The sequence below is a fragment of the Urocitellus parryii genome, chromosome 3 (genome assembly GCF_045843805.1).
Source record: "Urocitellus parryii isolate mUroPar1 chromosome 3, mUroPar1.hap1, whole genome shotgun sequence".
NCBI classification, from domain to species: Eukaryota; Metazoa; Chordata; class Mammalia; order Rodentia; family Sciuridae; genus Urocitellus; species Urocitellus parryii.
This window is the reverse complement of record NC_135533.1, coordinates 8,101,791-8,128,119: the sequence shown is the minus strand read 5'-3', so window position 1 is coordinate 8,128,119 and position 26,329 is coordinate 8,101,791. Positions and strand designations below refer to the sequence as shown.

General features: G+C 38.9%; 1 protein-coding gene across 1 annotated transcript in view; it reads left to right on the top strand.

Annotated features, from left to right (window-relative positions):
* The window catches only part of Cntnap2 (contactin associated protein 2), a 1,300,648-nt gene that overhangs the window by 614,165 nt on the left and 660,154 nt on the right, over window positions 1-26,329 (top strand). The window contains exon 12 of the mRNA XM_077795886.1: window positions 12,981-13,100. Coding sequence (XP_077652012.1) covers window positions 12,981-13,100 — 120 coding nt within the window. The remainder of the gene's footprint in view (window positions 1-12,980; window positions 13,101-26,329) is intronic.

Below are 26,329 nucleotides of genomic sequence, written 5' to 3'. Positions count from 1 at the left end.
GTAGCAAAAGCAGTTTCAAGAGCAAGAGAAGACAAGCCCAATGAGCAACAGCTCTCCAAACCCAAGTTTCCATCACGTCTGCTAATGTCTCTTTAACAAAGGCCAGTCATGTGCTCAGACTCAGATTCACTATGGGAGGGGAGGTGACTGTAAAGGTCTACAGTGTGTAACTGCGTGCTTTTGTGAAAACAGCAATGTAGTGTGGTCAAGATCAGCAAGGAGATCAATAGGAACTGAGTTGCCTATTGCTTAATAGTTGTTTATATCACTTGTTTATTCATTCATTAAAACCATACATCAAGTTCCTGAACTCTGTGGGATGTGTACAAAGGAGTAACACATCAAGGTCCATCTTCTGGAAAGAGGTATATTGAGGGACAAACCCATAACCAAAACTCTTTACTTAATTACCATAACATCATCTTTTGGGGATTAGAAAAATGTAGATTGTGCACTTGTTCATTTTAACCCCTGGTTTATCCTTAAAGCAAAGACTGAGATAAAGACCTTTTTCTAGTTTAATCATTTGAGAATATACATCCTTGGAACTTGTATGAAGCCAGGTTAAGGGAAAGAGGAGCCAATACAAAGATACATCTTGCAGCTGACAGTGGCTATGTGAGATAGCCGCTCAGTCCCATGGGAAACTCAAGGAGCCCCTGAAACACACTGCAGATTCTCATCTCCATTCAACAAGGTGGTTCCAGGAGCGTTTAGTGCCCTGTCTGGCATGTGCTTGTGTGAGGTCATTAAGTCTCTAGGGATAAACCTGTCTTGTGGCATCAATGAACCTTCAAGGCAAGAAGCAAAAGGTCCATTGCAGATATTGCATATGGGGCAGACCTAGAAGAAACTGGTTACACCGCAGTGACTGGAGTAGGGGTGAGGCCAACAGGATATCAGTCTACACAGAGATATCTGATCAAGTCCACCCTCAGAAAACCAAGACTTGTGTGTAAAGTCCAATCTGTCATGAGGTCATAGTCAAGGCATTTTCTAGCAATCTCTGAAAAGGTTCAATTCAAAAGATTTGTATAATAAGCCACAGTATCTATTATAACAGATGAATCCAAAGCAATAATTGGCATTGCACATCCTTTTCTTAACTATTTCTCAGCTGGAATTTCAGCTGGCTATTTGGCTAGATATAGTGACCCAGTTTTCTGCCTCCAAGAGGTCTTAGTCTTTAGTTACCTTGCCCTTGACAAATAACCGGTGCTGCAGTTGCCCGCTCGCCAATAACGCTGAGCACAGAAGCACAAGCTGGTATTGCAATCAGCTCCTGATTCCAGATACACTCTTCCTTCACCCACTGTGCAGCAAGGCCATATCTCATCCCCACAGTCCAGCCAAATTACCTCTGTCAATGTATTCCTTTTTTTTTTTTTTATTAGAGGACCAATGGCAAGAGGACCCAAAATGACCAGTTCATAGCCATTGTTTCAAGTATAGGGAGACCATATCCTTGAGGCATATGGTGAGATTGGTATATCCAAGGTCATCACCCTTTGGACATCTCTACTGAAGCCTATGAAAAGTAGTGACCACAGCAGTGATTGGCAGAAGAGATGAGCCAAGGGAATGTGAAGTGGTGAGCAAGATGTTATCAGATACAGCAGTATCTGCTTCTTATATAGGAACTGAGTAGCCACACTGTCTTTCTTTTCTCTCCCCATTTCTTATCATCTGCACACTAGAATCAGAGATGTTCATTTATGCACATGGGAATTGCATTTGAATTATTATCATTTTTTTAAATTTTGTGTTTTAGCTTTAGGTGAACACAGTATCTTTATTTTTTATCTTTATATGGTGTTGAGGATTGAACCCAGTGCCTCATGCATGCTAAGCAAGCCCTCTACCACTGAGCCACAACCCCATCCCTGCATTTGAATTATTTATTGGCATATTGTATAAGGCAAGACCCCATATCTGCCGAGGTTTCTATTAGGATATGAAATTAGTGTTTGATGAAAAAAAAATTCTTTTATGGAAATAGCCCTTGAGGGGGCAAAAGGAATTTTTGTAGAAGGATTTAAAAGTTTGATTATATAATAAGAACTGAGTATTACAGATCCTCAACAAATATAAGCCTTTATCCTTCCTCTTTTAACAAAATGAATGCCTTATAAAAATCACTCCTATAGCTCAGATATTTAAATTTCTGGTGGAAGGAGAGGACTTGGCTTTTGTTAATTATTTCTCAGTTGGAACATGAATGGAGGAAAGTCAAGCTGGGCTGAGGAGAAGGTGAGTGGTGTGGGAACAAAGCCCACTCTTAGCAGGAGGATCAACAGTGTCCCTGCCTCTAAGGAAGGGCAAGTTCAGCCCCAGTAGCCCTGGGCAAGCATGTTCTGAATCTATCTTGATCACCAAATCCTCATAACTGACATTAAAGAGCAGGTGAGCTAATCAGTCAAGGCAGAAGTGAGGAAACTATTCAATAAAAAATTTTTAGAAATTATCCACCAAGGACCAACCACAATGCTGTAACAAATTACCAATTTATCTGGAAATACTTGGTAATGAGATATTCTCTGTTAAAAAAAAAAATCCACGGAAGTTTCAGTGATAGGACAATCCAGTGAGCTTTTCTTGACGAATGCATGTGGGTAGTTGAATACAGATATGAAAAAGTGTGATGTGGTTCTTTCAGACAATAAGAAAAACATCACCCCAAATTATGCAGTTTTTCCTGTGTCCTTAAATGAAAAGACCAATACAGTACTGCTTTCTCCTAATGGCCCAGCTATATCGATATGTAGGTCAACTACTTAAGTAGGTGGAAATGCCTTTTTTTCCTGTTTTTCCCTCTGCAGTAAATAAGATTGGTGAAGTCTGAATAAAAGCTGCTTCTGTTATAGTGTGAATGGTTGGATGCAACAGTTTCCATGTACCCACATTGGTGGCAGGTATTTTGAGATTTTGAGACATTTAAAAACATGATTACTTCCCTGGCTCTTGGCAGTTAAGGAACGCTGAGAGCATTGACCCTTAATATCCACAGAAGTGGCTCATTTGGAAGACTAGCAATTTTATTATTGTTTCTGAGATGGTTTCCACAGGACCTGGAGCCTCAGGAAGTTTAGTAAGTCAGATTTAAGAATCATAATATTATTCTGATACTTTGGAGACCTGTCCTTTCATAAAACAAGTCTCATCACATCTCACAAGAAGCGGGGGAAAGCCTCCGTCAGGGAAGTCCTTTACCTGAAATCTCAGGTCAATGCTAATGTCCTCTCGCTCTTTCTGTCTTAACAAAAGCATTTCAACTTTTATCGGTGGATGATATCAAAATGTTCTCTATCAAAATCATCTGTATTTGAACCTTATTTTAACTTTGAAAGAAGAGCTCTAAAATCACCCATCTTGGTACAGGTCTTATTCACTTGTACCAAGGCTTAAATAATAGAGAAGGTGTAATAAAGGCTTAGCCAAGATCCTCAAATTTATTATGGCCTTTTGGAACACGGTATGAACCATCAGCTATGGAGCTCCAGAGTGCTCAGCCAAAATGAAACTTGAAAATTGTTTCTCATTCCTGAGATTAGAAATTTCACACTCGGAAAAGGTAAGTGCCAAGCAAGCCCCAAGTCACATGGCCAGCAAATGACAGAATCAGAACACAAAATAGGAGTTCAGACTCAACCCAAGAGCTTCCCACTGTGTTCCCCTCCTTGCATCCTTATTTGTGGGCATGTGTCTGTTGGTCCAGGTCACAAAACAGCTTGGACACAATCCTCTGAGCCATGGGAAGCAGCCTGTTTCATTTTCAATTTGCAGTACTCACCAAGTTTAATGGTTTATTTTTCCATATTAAATTTATAAAGGGTTTATTTGACATTTTACATTAGATCTATTGCCTCATTCATTGGAGAAAAATTATAGTAGAACATTTTGTGAGCTGTAAATTAAGATACAGATAGAGTTATCCTTTTTATTATTTGAACCATCAAAACAACTTTACTCAAAATGACTGGAGTTTGCATTTGGAATTAGCACCTTTAAATCAGAAACAGATTTGATTTTTTATTCAACTCACTGTGTTTTGTTTAGCTAAAAACCACTGGGGAATTTCCTTGCCCCATTTTTCTTTGCTCAATCTTCATGAGCACACAGAGATATAAATAAGAAAAATCTGCTCTTTCTTGAAGAGATGCCTCCTCAGCCCTGACTCTTCTCTACACAAACTTCAATCATGAGAAGGTGTCATCAGCATAGTGTCTAAGAGCAGTGTTCAAGCCCTGGCACTGCCTTTTTCTAGGTGAACAATCTCAGCCTACTTAATTAATTTCTCTGAACAGATGTCAGAGACAGACCTGTGGGGACAAGCCCTGAAAGAATGGCTGCTCTCTAGCCAGGAGAAGAAGAGTGGTCGTGCAGGACCCAGGGGAGGATGGGCAATGAGGCAGGAGGAAACACAAGTAGAAGGATTAGTCTCAATAAGGACTGGCCAACAATGACATCATCTACCAAAATCTCAGAGAATGGTGACTTGGTAAAATCCTAGGCAGATGTCCTCACAGAATTGAAAGTAAGGCAGTGGATGGTACTGGATATTAGTACCATGGTAATAATAGGTGTTAGTAGATTAATGATCATTAAGAAATGGTTATGCTAAAAAAGGTAAATACAGGTGCAAACACATTTTGAGTGAATGTTCTTAGTCCCATTATGGGGACCCAGTGAGACTCTGAGCTGAATGCTGTGCTGTTAGGTGAGGAGGTGGAAGTTCCCCTGGTTGGATTTGGAAGCATCATGGGAGTGCACCATGCATATCCTCCTCCTATCCCATCCAAGATGGAAGAGACCAGTGCAGACTAAAAGAGATAGAACCAAGATAAAAAAGAAGGAATGGAAATTTTTAAAAAAGAATATTTATCTTAAAAGTTATCTGAGGACAGGCATAGAATAAGATGGGACTGTCAAGGAGTAGTAAGAACCTTATCATTAAGACTTAGCTTAAAATGACTTCACAAATGAAGACTTTCTGGAGTGTTCTAAGTCGAATTATTAATGCTTTATCCAAAGACTCAGTACATTATTTATATATTTTTATAATATTTATCAAAGCTTAATAGTTTATTAACTATTACATTAATAAACTTAAGTGGTTTATTAACTATCAACAAGCCTGCCTCATATATTAAGTAGCAAAAGTGATCTGTGAATAATTGATTTTTTTAATTATTAGTACAAAACCTAGTACTCGATATTCATACCATATTATTACATATTAGTAATTTAATTAATCAGCAATAAGAAATGGTTATTCTAAAGGAGGAAATTACAGGTGCTAACACATTTTGAGTGGATGTTGTTAGTCTCATCATTGGTGAGATGAGATTGAAAAGTGAAATGAGAGTGAGAAGGTTAGAGATGGAAAGGGAAAATTAAGTAGATGGAGCAAAGAGAAAACTCAAGCAAATTTTATAGGATATGTGTAAGTGACACAGAGGGTCCAGCTGAGCTCTGTCAAGGTGACCTATTAAAATAAAGAAACATTAGTTTTCAGTATGTTTATTTTGTTTTGTAGGCTCTGTACACCTTGTGTCCTCTATAACCTAAAAGTAATAATGAGTGAAATGCAAGTAGAGTTGTCCAGGATTAGACATGTGATACAGGGCAATTTGATATTCTGCAAAGTGAAGGTCAAAAGATATAAAAAATGGATATTGATGTCACCAAGGAATATGGAAGCCACAGTGATGCAGAGACAAAGAATTCTAGTTTTGTGGCTAGTATTGTAAAAGTATAGATTATTCTTTTTCTTAAAGCAATACTTTGGAGCCATTGCAAATATTGGAGGCATTTGGAGTGGATCAAACAGCAGAAGTTAGATGGGAACAAGAAATGGAGAGAACTGAAATGAAATAATAACTATATTTTGCTCCGAGTTAAAAAAAATTCTTCTGAAGGACTTGTCAATTAAGAGAAGTACCAACTGTTGTCCTTTTAACAAAAAATTAAATCTGTGTCTTTCAATTTTTTCCCCTAAATTACCCCTCTGTTTAGACTTGGACAGGTGAATGAACCCAGTAGGGTGCTGTAGTGAATATATCCCATACAGAAATTATATGAATGGAAATATTTTCATGCAGTGTTAGCATTTGGAATATCTGGGTTTAAACCCACACTCTCTCCACTGCCATCATTTTCTGTGTGCCAACAATGAGACAACAGGCCCTAGGGGAAAGAATGTGGTTTCCTCAGGGTATTCATTCAAGCTTTACAAACAAAATCTGAAGAGACAGGACAGGGGAGTTTAATGTTCAAGTGTTAATGAGGACTTAGCTATTGTGAATCTTACGCTGTGCTAATTAAAAATAATTGCATGATCCTAAAAATAGGGAGTTTTCAGCTAGAGAGGTCTCTAGGTCATTGCTGCCTTTCAGGACTTCCATCTTGGTTGTACACAAATCTCAGTTGTGACCTTAACAGGGATAATCAGGTTGTGAGAGCCCTAGATTCTCTAAACAAATGCACTAGAGCCTAATTGAGATGAGAAAGTCAGTTACATGGTTTCCAGCGAGAAATAGCTCTTTCCAATGGAGAAACTTGGGGTTGAAAGTCAGGTTAAGTTTAGAAAGTGGCTTAGTGAATAAAAAGGAATCAAAATGAGAAGGGCCCCAGAGAGTGTCCCATTGAATACCACCCAGCCCAAGATGCCCACCACATACACTAGTTTCCTGGTAAGCCCACATTTTGCATCAAAGTTTTTCTTTATTCATTCAGGGATGCAGTCTCTGGAAAACCAGCATCACATTTCAGCATTTGTATGCAGATTCCAACAGCACCTGTATACAAGTGTGTATTAAGCATGTGGTCGCCTCCTATATAGAAAAGGAAAATGAGGTCATCCATAAACTACTGATCCTCAAAATGTCGTCTTGTGTTATTTATTAGCAAAGGAAGTAGGCAGTCATGTTGTGGCTTTCCCCAGTTTGCTACTGAATTCTTTAAGTGAGCTTTCCCTCCTCTTGCAATCAGGAAGACAGTGATGTTCCACCCATAACCTTTATGGATGTGTTCACTTTGATGTGTGATTAATGTTCTGGAATGGCTAATCCATGTCTGCTTCTCGTGATCATCAGAGCTCAGTTGCTTTTCTCAAAGTGAGCCGCGTTAGAGGTGGAAGAACCCTCCTAGCTCATTGGCATCCACGCAGCTCTGGTTCCCCTTGACCCTGGGCCTCCTGTGACACTGTTCCTTAATGGATGCTTCACTTCCCGGTGCATCAGACCTGTTGCACATCTTGGCTCCAAACCCTTTGCTCTCTTCTCTGTGTGGGTGACTGGGCTATCCTACAGAGGCCTGGGGCCAGAATGGGCCTTCACAGCATCTCTCCCTGCTTGTCCTTGGCTGGCCTGGGTGAGCAGAGGTTGGACATGTTATTCATTGTTCTGTCGGTGATGAGAACCTTGAAGGCCACATGGAGCTTTAAAGTTCGGAGCAAAAACATGACTTTATTTTTCTTTCTTCCTTCTTCAACTTAAGTTTTTCTTTTACTAATCATCAACACTGGAGATGTATTAGGTGGTTCATAAAAGTTTTTTCTTTAAATAGAGCAAATGTATTATTTTTATATAGTTGTGATAGATAAAACAGTGCCCCTCTCCAGATGTCCATGTTCTAAGCTATGATGCACACATCATAGTTGTACATACATCACCTTACATAGCAAAGGGACACTGTGACTAAGTCAAGGCTTTGTCTTTAAAAGATTATCCCAGATAACTTATGTGAGCCCAGCATAATCACAGTGCTCCTTGAGAGAGTCAGAGAAAGAGACAGGGCAATGTGAATAGAGAACCAGAGTGAGGCAGGTCAACGGGTATCACACCAGTCAGTGCTGGCTTTGAAGATGGAGGAACACAGCAATGAGCCACAGTGCATTTGCAGCCTCTAGAACCTGCACAGGGCAAGGAGGCAGATTCTTCCCTGGAGTTTGTAGAAGCAGCAAGATGCAGATGACACCTTGAATTTAGCCTAGTGAACTCTACTTTAAACCTAAGAAACAGAACTGTGTCATTATTATTAGCTATACTATTATCTCCAGCACCGTAAGATAGACTCAGTCAGTGTCTGGTGTCTGGTCATTTGTTACAGCAGCCATAGGAAACTCATACAGTAGTACTTTACCATTTCCCATTGTACTCTAAATGGTATCACACAGACAAAATTTATATTTTGTGGAAATGAATAAGATACGTAGGATTTGTCACTTTGATATTTACTTGGTATGAAATTCAATCTGATGTGTTCAGTAGTAATAGTTCTGAAAAAGAATGAGACTTATTTATGAATATATAGAATAATATGAGACCTGCTACTTGGGACTTGGAGCTGCAACAGAGAAAAATTATTTTACCAATAAATCAATGGGCTTGATGAGTCTATTTATTTTGCCATCAGCCCCATTGTCTTTCTGTTCCTCAGCAGTCTACTAGCAATACCCTGTTATTGACGATGGGTCGACTCCTTTCTTCAGGAGCTACTGCCTTAGCCCCTGGGCTCTTCCATCTTCTATAGCTCAATGTGCAAAAATTGTGCAACCTGTCTAGGACTCTACTAGAAAGAGAGTTACCTGGCTGAGCCATGCAGGAGAAATAGTTTCATTAGCTCCTTCTCAGCATAATCATTTAAATATATCCACTACTTTTTAGCTTAAGAATTCGATGATTTCACTTGATCTTCACAATAACTTGGTGAAGGAGGAATCATGACCTTCATTTTCTGATAGAGAAAACTAGGGTAAGGAATGTTTCCAGGTAGTACATGATAGAAAGAAGATTTGCACTCAAATTTCATTTCTTTGTTGAGATTTTAAAATAAATGCAAGTTTGCTATATCAACAGTTTTTACCATTTTACCTCAGTGTCATGAATCCAAATCCATGTTTTGAAGGCACAATTTAATGGTAAAATAACTTGCACATTTATAAAGTGATGTGGATGTGCAGAAAGTCTGAAAAGTTTGTATGAGGAAGCTCATCCAAAATAAGGAGGTGGGGGCTAAAAAGTAATAGAAGGAAGATCAGTGAAGGAGACAAAGGGGATTGAGGGGAAGGGGTGGGGATCGTGTAGGAAGAGGTAATGGAATAAATCTGACACAACTTTCCTCGTACATATATAAATATACCACAGTGAATCTCACCATCATGTACATCTACAAGACACAAATTAAAAACAAAAAACAAAACAAAATAAAACCTATAGGCAAATAGCAGAAAGAAAGGTAGATTAGAGGAAAGGGAATGGGGGGAGTACTGGGGAATAAATTAGAACAAATTATATTCCATGTTTGTATAGTGATGTCAAAATAAATCCTTTTGACATATATAACTGAAAAGAACCAATGAGAAATCACCCAAATATTATTGCTCAAAACAAATCAGTGTGACTGTTTTGATGCATTTCCTTCCAAATGTTTTTCTGTGCATTTATACAAGCACATGTTTTTTGGACATTTTTCATTTAGGGTTTTGTGTCTCATCAAGTTTTGATTATTTGAAGAGAAGTGGGATGACTTTCTAACTTTGCTATAGTTAAAGTTTTACTGTATTGCTTTTCAGTGACCTATTTTTCCTGGGTATTTAAATACGAATTTAAAAATCTACTCACCCTTCTTGAGTATACTATTTTTTTTTTCTGTATTAGGACCAGGATGCTCAAAATGTGGTCTGAAGACCAACACCACCAACAACACTTGGGAGCCCTTATAACTGCAAATTGTCTACCGAGTCAGGCTCTTCCGGGCAAGGTCAGGAATCCCTGTTTTAATAAGCTCTCCAGATGATTTTAACACATGCAGAAAGTTTGGACTAAAGTACTTGCCTTTCCATGTGGGTGGATGAAGCAAAAGCAAATCTGCCGTAGGTTAAAGACAAACAGAATAATTGTCATCCTTGGAAGAAAAGAACAGGAGATGCTTGACTAGTGAGATTTCCCACATCCACTTGCCTCCAGCATCTACTACCCATTCATCTGTTGGGTGAGGGGCTAGCTACAGCCCTGGCTAAAGTCCTGTGTACTCACCTGCAAATGCAATAAGTAGTTAGCTTTGCTTATTATCATTCAATCAAGTTTCCTATGCAAACACTTCTGCTTAAGCCAACTAACAATCCTTTTACCAAAATCAGAATTGGATAAAAAATAGGCAAATTTTAAGTTCAGTTCCAATATCCTTCCTAAAAACTCGTCTATCTTGTTAGATCAAATGGAGTAGAAAAGAAAGACATTTTACAGACCCTGTCCTCCTGGTGATTCACAGTCTTATTGGGAAATAAAAATTTCAAAGATAAAACTCAATAAACAGTCAAGTCCTAAGTCAACTATATTCAAGTGTCATTGCCGATCCATGAAATAAGCAATGAGTGCTCTGGATTATGCAGAAAGAGGCACATTGACCAGGGAGACTCTCCTTAAGAAGAAGGAATTTGAGTAGGACCTAAATAACAAATATCAGATTGCTAATAATAATAATGTCCCAAATGTTACCTATTAGTTTGCCATGGGTGGGATCCTAGGTTAAGCAACTGATGTGGATTATTTCTCCTGTCCCCCCTAATGCCACTATAGCATACTTATCGTACCTCCTTGTCAGCAAGACTAAAGGTTCAGTCATTTTAGCAACATTATGTAAGTAGCATGTTGTGGAGTCAGAATTTGGACCTAACTCTGTCTACAGACTGCAGAGCCATGCTTCATACCCCTTTAGCCTTAATTGATGACTCCGAGAAGTTGTACAGACTGACAAAGAGGCTTGTAACATGTTGTAGTGAGAGCTAGTCAAGGTCACGCAGCAAATCTGCCCTACCAGGCCACAGGATTGTTATTGGAAGGTCACAGGACCCTAGAAAGACCATCACAGAAATCCTTATATTCATAGATGATGATCTGGGATATCATAAATACTAAAGAAACATTCCACTTTTGAACATAATGAAAGTGATATTTTAAGGCTAGACTAACAGTCAAAAAAAAAACACACTTTGGTAGAGGTAGTTGAGTAGAAAAACCAATGAATAGGGAAATGTTCAGCCAGATGATAAGGAAAAGAGCCAGAGTTGTGGCAGGAGTAAACGAGAGTGATTGATTATTAAATATCAGAAAAGAAAGAAGAAAGGTTTTAATGGCAGGTTGGCCATAGGGACTGGGAGGAAGTCTTAGAAGTTGAATTTGACATTCTGGATTATTTTGAAATAGACAAAATTTTTAATTATCTGGAGAGAGGTTGTCAGCAATTAATAAGGCAGTTACTTTATTTGCAGAGGTTGGGGGTTTAGTCATTCCTACTCCCCTTTATTCCCAGTCACTTACTTCTAACTGGGCTTTGAGACCCTTTTGATCTTAAAAACATTTGAGTCAGTCCCATCTGCTTCATCCTTTCTGTGTAGCTTTCTTCAAGTGCTGGTCACCTTTCCGCTGGCCTCTGGCAATACCAACAGGGTGCTCTTTGCCTTGCGTCACTTCCCCTGAATCTATCATTTTGCTCCACAGATGTTTCTTTTGAAAACCAATACCTAATTATGGCATCTTCCTGCTAAGAGTTTAAAAATATTTCCCCCTTGCCCTCTTATTGCAATATTTTCTTTGGTGTGGCATTCAAAACTAAAGAAAAAAAATATAATTTGTTGTCTAAATTGGACACTTAAGACACTGCACATAGGCCTGTCAATGATTAACACTGGGACAAAAGACAGATGGGCTCTGTTGATGTGTCCAGCCACCTTCTCTTCCAGTAGCACTTTGTGCATAAGTAATACCCAAAGGGTTGGTGAGACCACCCTGCTCCAGAGGCCTGGAGATGTGCACAGCTGGACCCACAGAGCCTGAAACACTGCCCACACATCACAGATGCTCAGTAACTGCGGAAAGGAGGGAGGGTGGGAGGAATGAGGTAATCTAATAGTTCTGGAAATGCCTTAGTCTAGTGCTGTTACAGTGAAACAGAGTGGAGGTCTAAGGGGGTCTGACATCCTTGGAGAGAGGAAGCCACAGAAAGCCCAAGGAGGCAGAAAGGATTTGTAGAAGGGGAAAAAGGGAGGTCTCAGCTCAGACCCCAGATTTCATGATTTAAGATAGAGCAGCTCTCAGGAGGACGATTCGAGGTAGACAAAACAGTGCCACCCCTTGGGGCCAGGGAAATCGTCTTTAACTTTGTGAGATCTTTCATACTCTCCATAAATGTCCACGTGGAGCTGTTGAGAAACGTGTGCATCTCCAGGGTTCTAGATGGTGTCACTCCAGAGAGAAATGTCCTTTCTATACCTAGAAACAGCCTCAGTGAGGAGAGGAAACTGTGTCATGGCCATGGGAACAAAAGGGAAAATGAAGGATCAGAACCTGTAATTTAGTTACATGAATGTCAGCTTTCAACACAAAGGAGATGTCATGTCATTAAAGCACTTGAAACAAATAAAATGAATCAGGAAAATTCTTCCCTTTTGTCTGAGATAAAGGAAGATTAGAAATCACAAAAAATTTGCAAAAATTTTTATATTAACTAAGCAAAAAATTTATGTGTGTGTGTGTATGTGTGTGTGTGTGTGAGGGGGGGGGTGGGGGAGGGAGAGGACACTCTCTCTGATCACTTAGTTGATAGCCCAACAGGGCAGCCAAGATATATGACCTTTCAAAATAAAGTCCTACACGGTAAAAAGAGCATAGCTATAAATAAGTATAAATTAAATAATTTTAATGGTCAGGAGCCCCCATAAAGCAAACATCACATTTGTTAAGCAGTCTACTGATCATTTTTGTCCTTTTCCCAAATGGAAAGCCACACCAGGAACTTGCCATCTTGTTTGTTAGGTAGAAATACTCATAAAGGTCAAACCAAGTGATGAATTTCAATTTAGAGGAAGAGAATGCTCTTCTCACCTGGGGCTGCCCCTCCCTGCTGCGTTCAGGTCATTGTCTGGGGAGCCCTGGCCCAGCGCTGTTGTTCATGGAGGATATATTCTTTTTTTCCCCTAGCTATCTACGAGCCTTCCTGCGAAGCATACAAACACCTAGGCCAGACGTCAAATTACTACTGGATAGATCCTGATGGCAGTGGACCTCTGGGGCCTCTGAAAGTTTACTGCAACATGACAGGTAACTGTGTTATATTTATGCTTTATAAAGATGGCTCTCCTATATGTCGAGAATTAATAGTTCCATGGATGGTTTGTGTCTTCGGTGCTGTATTCTTGCCACAATATCTAGTGAGTTAAACATGGCTGAATTTGTTAGGTAAAATGCTGACAGGTATTTCCAAAGGAATGAAGCCTTTGGATGCTGTATTTTTTTTAAGTCTATCTTTGCCTTGAACAATTAATAATTAACATTTAAAAAGTCAGCAAATACGGGAAAGCACCACAAAGTGAAATTGCAAAGTTGAAAGCTCCCAGAAAGAACTGACCCACGAAGCAGCCTGTCCTAGTAAGTAGACAAGGGAGATTTAGCATCCCTACTTAAATATCCTCCCTGCTCGTGTTGGTGGAAATTTCCAGACCACTGCAGACTGCCCTCTCTTCTCCATGATTTCAGAACCAACCTTTCTGTGTACTGAGATCCCTTTCTGGCAATAGCAAAGATAACCTGAAGCTTTTGTGAAATTTATTCATAGAGAAAACCTAGTTTTTCCTTCAGTTCCATATTAAATTTCAGGGCTATGAAATGAGATTGGAGGTTGTGGTAAACTCCCAGAGCAGTGTGTATGATCTACACATCTCTCAGATATGAGCAAATTTTCCACAAGACATTGGCAACATTTTATCCTACAAAAATCCAGAAGGGTGTGAGACAGGCACTGTTTACTGGCTCCAGGAGAGGATTAGGATTTAACCAGAATTCCTGAGGCACGTGATGCTATAGGATGCTTCTGATGACTATTGCTACACAGGAACCATCAATTCTTTAGGCAGACACCTGGATTTGTACCCTGGCTCCATTAGTCATTAGATGTGTGATCTTGGGCACCTTAATTAACCATATTAAACTCAATTAACCATATTAAACTCAAATATCTCTATCTTTAAAATGAATTAAAAATAATACCTTCCAGGTACTAAGGCACATGCCTGTAATCCCAGTGGCTTGGGAGACTGAGGCAGGAAGATCACAAGTTTAAAGCCAGCCTCAGCAACTTAGTGAGGCACTGAGCAACTCAATGAAATGCTGTCTCTAAATAAAATATTAAAAAGGGCTGAGGATCTAGCACAGTGGTTAAATGTTACTGAGCTCAATCCCCATTACCAATAATATTAATAATAATAATAATATTAACAATAACAACAACCACCACCACCTTTATAGCATTATTATATGAGCAAAATACAATAGGATATAGATGATTCCTAATACATTGTCTAATACGTAGTAAACAGTATCTGGTTATAAGGTACTATTATTATTTTCAAAGGTGTCAAGAGTTAAATAATTGACCACATCATCCTAGTAAAATTCAACTTGAGATCTGTTTGAGGTTAATAATTTAAATCAGACTATACTTCAGAATCATTTACTAAATTTGTTTTTTTTTTCTTTTATACAAAGTTCTTGAGTTCATCCTGGGAGATTTTGGTTCTGTAGGACCCCAGTGGAAATGGGATCATGCAACTAGAATTTAAAATTCTCAGCAGGACTGGAGACAGGCTGTAGGCCCCAGTGGAGAAGTTTACAGCAATATCAGGAAGCTAGGTGTGGTACTCAGATTTTTGTTGCTGTGACAAATACCTGGTAAAAACAACTTGGAGGAGACGAGGTTTATTTTGGCTCACAGTTTCAGAGGTTCTGGTCCATGGTCTATTAGCTGGGGCTATGGCTTTGGGTCTGAAGTGAGGCAGAACATCATGGCATAAGGGTGTGGCAGAGGTCAGTGATTCTATTCCCTGCAGCCAGGAAACAAAGAAAGAGGAAGGGGTTTAGGGATAAGAAATACCCTTCCAGAGCCTGTCCCCAGTGACCTACTTTCTCCAACTCTTTTCCACCACTTACAGTTGCTGGCACCTCCCAGGGGTCCATTCAGCCCTCAATGGATTAGCCCACTGATGAGGGCAGAGCCCTCGAGGTCCACTCTTCCCAAAACCCTGCCTGGGATCACTGCAGCACTTGGGGCCAAGACTTTAGCACGTGAGATTTGGGGGTGCATTCCAGATCCAAACTGTCATACCAGGCCTGATGCAGAAGGAGAGGGACAGCAATAGGAGCTTGTGCCCAGAGTGGAAGTCACGTGGAGAACAGGAAAATGGGAGCAGGCACCCCAAAAACTTCCTTCAGTGCCACTGGGTTATCTTTGGCATCCTTCTCCATTCTTATCTACATTTTGAAAATTTGGTGTTACAATTTTCAATAGTGAACGCTATCTTACATTTCCATTATTTGCCTTTTTCCACTGTATGTTTTTTTCTAACATTTTAGCTTATTCATTCTGTTTTCTTCAGGAGTTTACAAATATCCTGTCACTAACAACCTGGAGCTTTCATATATAAAGCTTCACTTACTTCTTGTTGCCCAATGATCAATAATAATATTAATGAAGCTAGATCTTGCCACTGTCCTTGGAACGTAACTGAATACCCCTAAACCAAAAATAATGTTTCCTTATTATTCTCTCCTCTAATTCATGTCCTCTATAAATTTCTGCATTCATATTTAATTTTTTAAAATTTAAGTAAGCCTATGTGCTCCAGCGCGTGAAGTTTAAAGTCCAAATAAAGAACACTTCTTGCGTTCGTTCATAGCTGCAGTTTTGTAGTTTTATCAAAAAGCCATTAAATTTGTTTACATAATTTGTGCTTTATAAAGCCCTGGGATTTAGCTGATCAAACTCTATTATCCTCTATAATGGTAAAAGCTGTTCATGTCTTTTTAATCTAATATTTATAGAGAGCTTGTTACTCAAGTTCCTAAGTACTTGCACTCAGTAATATTTTTATTATTATTATGCCTCCCACAAGTTTCAGTGGTGCAGTGTGGGCGGGGGGGGGGGGGGGATGAGTCACCGGGATGGTGCTTGGGCTATAGAAGAAAGCACTGTAAACCTATCTACCACCCAAGTGCTTCCTTTCCTATAATGTTCATTTTCTTAGCAACTTTGTAATAACAGCTTCATTATCTCATAGTTCCTGTGGATCAGGAGCCTGGCACAAGCAAGCTGTGTTGCTGCTCACATTTGACCAGGACTGTACAATTAGGAATTTAATTGGTTTCCTATATGGATCCCAAAGGAGAATTAGAAAAACAAAGCCATAATGTTGACCATGCTTGTGTCAAGGGCACACACAAAATGAAGGACTGGTCTACTTTGGGGAGAGCTTTCCTTTCTCTGAGCTGAAGCTTTCACCCAGTAACTGAATCTCATCTTTATCCATTTCTCCTTTATGGACCATCACTGCAGGGTAACCTATGCTCCAGACACAGTGGGAACAGCAAGGAGGATAACACAACATTCTGCAGCTAGAATATTTGTCTTCCAGCTACCCACGATAGTCAGGTGTCCAAGCACCCTTGAAGAATCTTGACTATGGACTTGACTGCTCCAGAATTCACCTGGTGAGGTCATGCCTACCCAGATTATCACACATTTGATTAACTCAAAATTGACTGATGACAGACCTTGCTTACATCTGAAGCCTCTCTTCACCTTTGGCATAAAAAATATTTTCATTCCATGAGTGACTCTCCTCCTTATGCAAGGCCCTGCCCCCATTTGCGGGTCCCGCCCATATTCAGTAAGCAGGACTCATCTACCTGGTGGCAGCAATCTCAAAGGCCTCCTGAGAATTCTGCCTATCACACCTGCCTGTGTTCCTCTGTATGAAACTCATAATTCCAGCAGTCTTCATTCTTAGGTGTCAGGAACATGTCATGGTTAGTGAGTAAAATATCAAGCTTGACTATGAGTCATATAGTTTTAACTTATTATGATAAAATAAATTTTGATAATAAAGATAAGCAAAATAAACATTGTTTACCAGCTAGAAATGAGAATTACTGACATGTTAAGAAATGTGAGTAAGTAAGAACTAAGTGTATTATTGAGGACAAACTAAATACCAGGCATATCACACAGACTGTCTTATCCGATAACTCACAACAACCCCCTAAGGTAGGTAATGTGACTATTATTCCCATTATTTGGATAATTAAAGTAAACTCAGAGAAATTAAGTTCCAGGTCACACATAGAGTAAACTGTGGGGCTTGACTTCTCAGCCAGGCCTGTGTGATTCAGAGCTTGCGTGTGTGTGTGTCTGCAAGCTCACATATATGTGTATGGCCAGCATTCTTTAGTTGAGATTCTGTAGTATGATTTTTACATCATTTCTGAAATAAGCATTTCTTATTTTCATCTCCTCATTATCATCAAAACTTCCCTACATGGCTCTAACTCATTATCTGTGGTTTGAACAGCATTTTTTGCTATAAACTATTTACTTCTTAATTGTCCAACTAATGCCTTGGGGCTTTTAATCAGAAAACACATTTCAAATGAAGTCAGTATATAAACCATTAGGTAATTGTTATTAGTTTTAATTCATAATTCAATTAGAAGTATTTTCTCTAGTGCAATTTTCTGAGTTCTTTATAAGATAACTAGTATATTCCTTATGTACCTGGACTCATCATCCCTTAAGGTGTGAACCCAACTTTTAGAATAATTTAAATTCCATCCCTGACACCTAGTTAATTTTTCAATGTAAAGTGCTGAACACAATCTAACAAAATCTGGTTTGAGAACTTAATAGGATGGAATGGAATTGTGTTGGGTATCTTCTGTGATGTGATGTAGCGATAGTGCCTTATTCTTCCCCCTTTTTAAAGACACCAACTAGAAATGAGGACACAGAGCTCCTTCCTTCTGTAGAGGAGATTGTTCACATACAATGGGGCCCCACTGAGCTTCGGATCCCTCCCATTCCTGTGAGTCATGAGCTGTTTCTCTGATGTGTGTGGCCTGAAGTCCGACCTTCCCAACACTGGTTTCTTGCATTTCGTTCCCTCCACCCATTTCTATTCTTTCACATCAAAGGCACTTCTCTGCCTTTTCTGTCTCCTAACCCACTTTACCTCCTCTATAGTTAACCTGAGCGTAGGTTCTCTCTCTCTGTGTCTTCCTCCAGCCACATCCTCTCCTCTTTGTCGCCCTCTCCGGTGCCGTCTTTGTTACAAACCTTTGTAATCACTCAGCAACTCCTGCTCCACGCGCTCAGCTATTTCAGTTCCTCACAATCAGTATAAATCTTTGAATTCAATTCTGTTCATACAGCTTCAATTGAAAATCTAGGAACCAACTCACTGATCAAACACAGGCCGTAAAGGGCTCTTTTCCGTGACTGATTACCCACTCACTGAAGACTGTCTTTTGGATTCACACTTCCTCTGTAGATGGCTCCTACCTGCCAGGCTCCCCTTGAAATCGCTTCTTCATTGTGTGTCAGTCATAGCGATAGGTTAATACTACAAAAGTTCTCAAATGCTTTTCAAACTTGAAATGAAGGAAAGGAGAGGGAAATTATAGGAGGCCAGGTGAAGCCCACACCCCAGGCCAGGAAGGGGTGCAGGACACCATGTAAAATCAAGGTGGCTTTCCTTCCATTGCAGGTAACCCAGAGTCACTTCTGGAGACTCCAAAATGATACCCAGATGCAATGTGCCCACCTTCAGATATTTTCATACCACCTGCCAAGACATAATTTAATACATTGCCTTTTGGGGTACAATTTCTCTGTTGGAAACCTGAGAATGGCTTCCCATTATGTATGACTGGAGACTGTTGTTCAGTTTCCTCTGATGTGTGGAATCTGAAACCCCTCCAGTCCACAATAATCAACTGTTCAGACAGGATGAATTAAGGGGAAATAAAAAAAAAACTTGGGAAATCCAATTAAGATAGTTCATTACTTTTGATCAAAAACAAAAGCCACAGGAATAATCCCATTTATTTTCACCTGCAGTGCCTCTCCTCTGACTAAACTTAAAGGCCACAGTGTTGTGTTTCTGTGTCGAGATGTTTTAGTTTTGGGTAGCCTTTCATTCCTTCTTAATACATCAGTTTCTGTCATAGAGTCTCCTTGAAGATTTTATGGAGAGAATCATATGGCAGCTATTTCCTCTTCTTTATCTTGTATCTTTGTCTAATGACCATAACCAAAAAAGCTAAATAATGAATTGCACTCTTACTGTATGTCACCTACTCTAGCAAATACTTGAAGTCATATTTCCTGGAACTGGCATAAACTAGAAACCTTAAAGCTCATTATATAAATAATTGTTGCATAAGAGTAAATGACTCATTAATAAATGTCTTTGGAAACAAATATACCTTTGGATGAAGTTGTCAACAAAAAAACCTTATTGCATTTATATACAGATGACTTCATTAGGACTGACCTCTCTTCACATAATTATTAATCGCAAACCTAGTTTTACTCACATTTTTGAACAAACACAATTCTGCAATGAAAGGTGAGACTAAGTAAGAATTCACTGGATCTTTCTTGTCATCTGTAACATTATTACTTGCTTTTTGCCTCTCTGGGCCTCTCTTTTATTCTACCTTCCCTGGATCTGTAGTTACCTTCTCTGACTCTAAGCTCATGTGGTGTTAACTCTAGGTTTGGGGATTAAGACTGATTTTTTTTTTTTTTTTTTTTTTTTTGCAGGGGATGGGATAGCAGCAATTGAACTCAGGGGCACTCGACCACTGAACCACATCCCTAGCTCTATTTTGTATTTATTCAGAGACAGGATCTCACTGAGTTGCTTGTCACCTCTCCATTACTGAGGCTGGCTTTGAACTCGTGATCCTCCTGCCTCAGCCTCTAGAGCTGCTGGGATTATAGGCATGCATTTCCACGCCCTGCCTGAGATTGATATTGACAGGTGAAATGCATCCCCTGGCTGGTGGGTGTGGTTGGTCAATGCTCCATCACCACAAGCCGAGCCCAGCATAGAGTCTGATATGTTCTGTTCTCAGGTTTTAGAAGACTGTGCAGCAGTAGTGGGCCATTTGGCTAATGGGTCACTTGCTCCAACCTGAACTGTTTGCTCCCTGTGTCTGGGACAGGCCACCATCATGGGGTTTCCCTTATATGCCCGTGGTGACTCACCTGAGCACTTCCTACCATCCTATGTTGGAACGCATGCTCCCTACTCCCTTGCCTTCCTCATGGGGATCTACTCCCTGTTGGGCATGGACATCCTCTGCCGTCCAATGTGTCCATTTCCCTCCATTTGCTGGGTGCTTACTTTCACACAGGTGATTCAGGTCTGTACATTTCTTTTTATTTATTCAAGATTTTTTCTCTTATGACTTCTAAGTTCTCTCTTTCTGAAACAACTTTCTACTGTGCAGAGAGCTACTTTTTATTTTCCTTTTTAATAGCATGCTACTGTTGCTTTAGGCATACAAATTGTTTCTCATATCCTTGGGACAGAGCATCTTTTCTTCTTTCTCCTTTAGCTTCTTTATTCTGTTCATTTCCTAATTTTCTGATCTTCACGGCTTTCATAGGATTGCTGGTTGTTGTTAGCTCTATGTTTATTATTAGGCATGGAGGGTTGGTTGACTTCCCTCTAGGTTGGAGTGAGTGTATATTCCGGTGTGTCCAACAGTCTCTTTTTACTCCAATTGCTCTGATATAATAATTAAAAGCTCTCCATCTTATTATCAGCCGTGTGTCTGAGTAATAAATGATTTAATAACATTCCTGCAGACAGAACTGCGTGGTAGAGATTTTAGACTCTTTCTCGCCTGTAGATTCCTGATCTTTCTGCCAACAATCTTGGAACCATTTGAACAAAGAGGTCTGGGATTGTGAGCTTTGGGCCTTTGGTGTAAGCATGGACCATCCCCATTTTCTGTATGGTTTGCATGTCCCTTACTCTGCCTTGGAGCTTTAGAGAATAAAACCTCCACTCACCCTCCAAAGTGAGAGAGGCAGCACCTCTTAGCCACAGGTCCCGGGAGGTAGGATCTCCAGGTGAACTCTCTGTCAAACATTGTAACCCAGTTTTTACTTAATTCATTCTTCAAAGTTTTCAAGATTCGGTGGGGGTAAGTGGGAATCCCATCTTCTCAGTTTTCAGGTTATGATTCAGTATCCTTAGATCTACTAAGTCAGTTGGCATGTATCCAATTGCTCTCTGTCCTTCAAAATTGTATTTCTACAGCTGATTCATATTTCCTAGTCCTTGAGGGAAATGGGGTATAGATGTCGATATAGATATAGATACATACATGTTTACAGGAGTATGTATGTGCATGTGTACATAAATCTACACATAGGTATATGTATGTGTACATGTGTAAAATATCCATATATACTCTAGTTTTAGTGGGATTTTTAGAAGGGATAAGAGTCCGATGCTATTGTTTTCCTCACTATCCTAACACCAAAACCCCTCATCTACTTTTAATTCTGTAATTTAATATCATAGAATCAATAACCTTTTATAACATGTTACTTTAAAATTCACTAAACTCTCTAAATTTCACAACTAGTTAACAAGTTTCCTTTTGGCTAGAGAATGTCACAATTCCTAAAGGATTTGGTATTGGCTCTCTATAAGAGGGGTTATGATCGCTGTTTTAATCTTTAGTGTTTGCGCAACGGGCTCAGAAGTTGTCTGTGCACCTTTTCTATAAGCTAGCGAAAGTTCAACCCTCTGTCTTTCTGGTGCTCCACCTGTTCCTTGTGTGGCTGCTTCTTTTACAGCAAATATGAAACCATGCTAAAAATAGCATCATTATGAAAAGATAAAACTAATGTTTCTTTCATCCTTTCTGTGCCCACGGATAGGCAGGCCCCTCGCTTGCTGAGAACCTTCTTAGGTGCTCTGAGTGTGTCCTCACGCCGTCTGTCTGCATGGTAAATTTTTGTTGTTATCAGTGGTTACAATCTTGTTTGATTATTTTTGGTTGATTCTGGAAAGTAAAAGGAGACAATAGCTTACGTTCTTGAAAGAAGAGATTATAAATAAGCTGGATTTGCAGGAGATTTGTTGTTAAAAAAAGAAAAGGAAAAGGAAAAAAAAACCTGTATTTTCTTTCTCCTATTTCAATCCTTGGGCAGAAACAATATGAAACATTTAGAGGGACCACCAGGTCCCACTGAGCATCTGACTCCCTCTTCAGATGTCATTGGAAGGGATGTTCAGTGCTGGTTCAATTTGCCTTCAGCTCTGCAATCCTGGCCTTATTCACACTGATTTCTCTCCCTTTAATGATGGAGTAAATAAAGGAAAGTAGACAACAGTGTTCAAAAGCAGCTCAACATGCTAAGACTTTCTCCTCCAGTATTCCTGTATCAATAAACAGCACATTTATTGAAAATATTCCTAGTGATGATATTCTACTTTAAAAAGGATATGAATTTTCTGTGTCATAATGGGAAATATTTAATGTGTAAATTACTCCTGAAGTATAAAAATCATTACAGTTTATTATAGACTTACCAAATTCAACTTTCCCTCAACAAAGTGATAAAAGAACATATTCTTTTAGACACTTTAAAATAGTATATATCACAAAACTAAAGGATTGTTTTCAAAACAAATGTAACTCTTGAAACCATTTGCATTTCTCATCTTAGAAAACTCATGAAGTTTGGACCTTTGCATCAAAATCAACCATAGTTTCTCAGAATATCACTGACATCATTTAGTAACATTGAACGTCTTTAATAAATATGCAGGTTAAAAGTAATTCTGAAATATTCTTGCCAGTCAGTTTCTTTTAACATAATCTAAGTTGCCACTTGAATTTCCCACTTTATTTTTTTTTTTATTTTGGGGGATACCAGGGATTGAACTCAACCACTGAGCCACATCCCATCTCCATTTCACATTTTACTTAGAAATAGTGTCTCACTGAGTTGCTTAGTGCCTTGATGTTGCCAAGGCTGGCTTTGAAGTTATGATCCTCCTGCCTCAGCCTCTCAAGCTGCTGGGAGTATAGGTGTGTGCCACCACACCCAGACTAATCACTATAAATCCTTGATGGACATAATTCTCCATTACTTCCTGATTCTTTTATTCATCGTATTTCTTAATATTTTTAGTCCCATGAACTTTATGGTTTGATTAATAGTAAATTTGATGGCAGGTACTAAATGGGCTTCTATTAGATATCAGAGTATGAATCATCTCCTACATTTACAAAACACCTATGTCTATCATTCTATGTTCTGTCTTGGGTACAATTTTTAGAATTTTAATGTTTGCTTAAGTTTATATTGTTTATTCACTTATCCAATATTTTGAGTGCATATGATTGATGTACAGGAATACAGTGTCAAAGATATTACGTGTAGCATCTGATTATGTGGAGCTTATACTGTTATGTATAAAATTGTTTCAAATAATTTAGCATAGTGTAATAACAGTGGAAAAGGCATTACTGTCAAACATTGAAATATTGAAAGCAGGAAAGCTATAGTTACTAATGTGCTATTTTAACCAATTGCTCATAGACAATTCATTCTTTCAAGTCAGCAATTTCCAAACTTTAGTGATTTGTACACCATCTTCCCAATTTAGGCATTCAAACCTCCTATTTGATAATTTAATAATTAGTTTCCTTAAATTAATTTAGTTTAAGAAACCTATTTTTATGTTATCCTAAGAAAAATATTCATAAAATCTTGTGTTTAATACACTGGATGATCTTTCCTTATGTAATGTTAAAACATCATATCAGGGCTGGGGTTGTTACTTGGTGGTAGAGCACTTCCTAGCACGTGTAAGTTACTGGCTTCGATTCTCAATACCAAGTAAAAATAAATAAAGATATTGTGTTCATCTAAAATATTTTTTTTTTAAAATCATACAATGTAGCATAGTCCTGTATGCTATGGAATGATGTTTCTCAAAGCATGTTACTCAGTGGTCTACACACTCTCACAAATTCATGCTTAATCAAGCCCTCTTTCCCAATTTAATGTTTTTTTATACTCAACTTATATGAACTTAGACCAAAAAATTGTCACTAGTTCAATTCATACATTTTCAAAATCAAGTACCTTATCTAAATTCAAGGAAGGCTCTGGCAGGAGAGCTTCATTTTAAAGGACAAATGCAGTTTGGTAGTAAATTATTAAACTGGATTCTAATCAGTTCTTTGCTAAGTTTATTCATATTGACCCAAGTGTCCTTCATTCCACACATCTGTCCTTCAGGTATCTTCTTTTCTATCCTTCCAGCTATAACTCTGACTTAATATTTAATGAGCAATTACTATGTCCTGTATATTTTCTCTAGAGAACATAAGTTGTCCCAAGACAATCTACAATGACCCCTAATCAACCCTACAAGTTCTGGACACAGCCCTTCCCTCCTCAGCCCTTCCTTCTGTCTTACCACTTTCTAAACCTACAGTCCTACATACCAGGTCATGGTTACTAACAGAGTTTTGAGATAAAGAGAATATTAATTACTTAGCCATACTCCATTTTACAGATGAAAAAATTGAAGCTCATGTTTTGACAGTCCCAACTAAATGCTGAATTATATTTAAATTGCATTGGTCATAGCCATAGAATTAACCCCCATAAGAATAGTTCAAACATCTCCTAAAATCATGTTGTGTCTCTATTTCAATCAGACTACAAAATGATTTTGATTATGTTATTGTTTACTTATTTGCCTAATATCTTTTTCGTGACCTACATGTTTACCAGATAAGCAACAATAACCATGATAAAGTGCTACTGTTGGTTTAGCCAACTCCATGTGCTGGACATTGAGAAAATCTTCTCATGAAGGCAGTGCCTACTGCCCTTTATGAGTAAGGCAATCAAGTCATAGTCAATAACTAAACTAAGAAATTAAGTGGGAGACGGGAGACCAAATTGGTGTCAAGCTGGAGGCCACTGTTCAGGGCTCATCAGATTGTCATGTCATTCCCTAGACTATGCAGGAGGGGGAGTGGCTGTAGAAGTGTATAAGACATAGGCCATATCTTCAACTGACCTTCAGACTCGTTCAAAAAACCAGAGTGCACTGGCCACAGTGCTGCACACCTGGAACCCCAGCAGTTCAGGAGACTGAGGCAAGAGGATGGCAAGTTCCAGCCATCTTGGCAACTTAGCAAGAACCTGTCTCAAAAGGACCAGAGGTATAGCTCCTTGGTAGAGCACCCCTGGGTTCAATCCCTAATACCACAAAAATAAACAATTAAGAAATCAAAAGACAAATAAAAGTTTTTATTCACCAGATTTATATCCCAATTTACTGATTTAGATATTGAAATTGAGCAGCTTTCTTAAGAGAAAGATTCCTGATCACTAGTAGACATGGGAGCTATGCCATCGGCAGTTGCCGTCAAGACATTCCTCAGTGCTTCTGCTACAGCAGAGTTGCTGGAACAAGTGAACAGCAGAACATAGGAGCCTGAGGTTGCATTCCCTTTAGGAAATAGGTCCCCACACCTGTCAATCAAGAGAAAAGCCCACAATAGCAGCTTCCAGTGATTCCCCTGACACAAGTGTCATGATGCATCATCGAGTGTCCTTCTTGCAAGAATCTGATGAGCAGTCATGAGTTCCACCTTGGCAGCAATCCCTCAGCAACAACACCTGCTCCGCTCAAGCATCAGAATAAACAAACCAAAACATTTCTCCTGTTGTGAATGCAACAAAACCATGCACTAGAAGAAGCAGAGAGCTTACACATGGGGAGAACTTATTAAGTAAGTGTTGCTGATGGATTACAGGAAACATAAAGTGAAACACTGTTTAGATATATAAATAGTATGAATTATGGAAGTTGACTATGTAATTTTTTCTCCTTGTGATATAAGAATGAGCAAAGACATATTAGAAGAAAAAGGAGGATACAAAGAAGTTTTCGTTTATTAAAAACTTAGAAGTTTATTGAAATTCTTTGCCTAGACTTGGTATATTTCCAGAATTTTTGTAATAGCTTCAAGTCCCAAACAAGTGATGTCTATAATTGACAGCCAGCTCTAATAATGAGACTTGCGGGACTGTAAATTAGCTTTGTAGCCTCAATTCTTCATCCTGAGCAGGTTTACACTGGCACTTGTAGATTGCATGTTCTCATTGCAGGTGACATTGAGAGATTGCATTAAGTCGCTTATCGATCATACTGTACGGGTTCACTTTACTAAAATGTAATCTCTGTTTCAACAAGTCTAAATCTGACAAAGTATGCCATTTCCATACCAGATATCCTCAGCAAAATGTTATAAGCCCTAAACTCTGGCCTTTCCAATCGAATCCATAAGGATTAAATCCAATGATACATATGAAAACATTTTCTATATGTTTGTATGTAAATATGAAGCTACAGTACTTTGTAAAACAAAAAGCAAGTGTT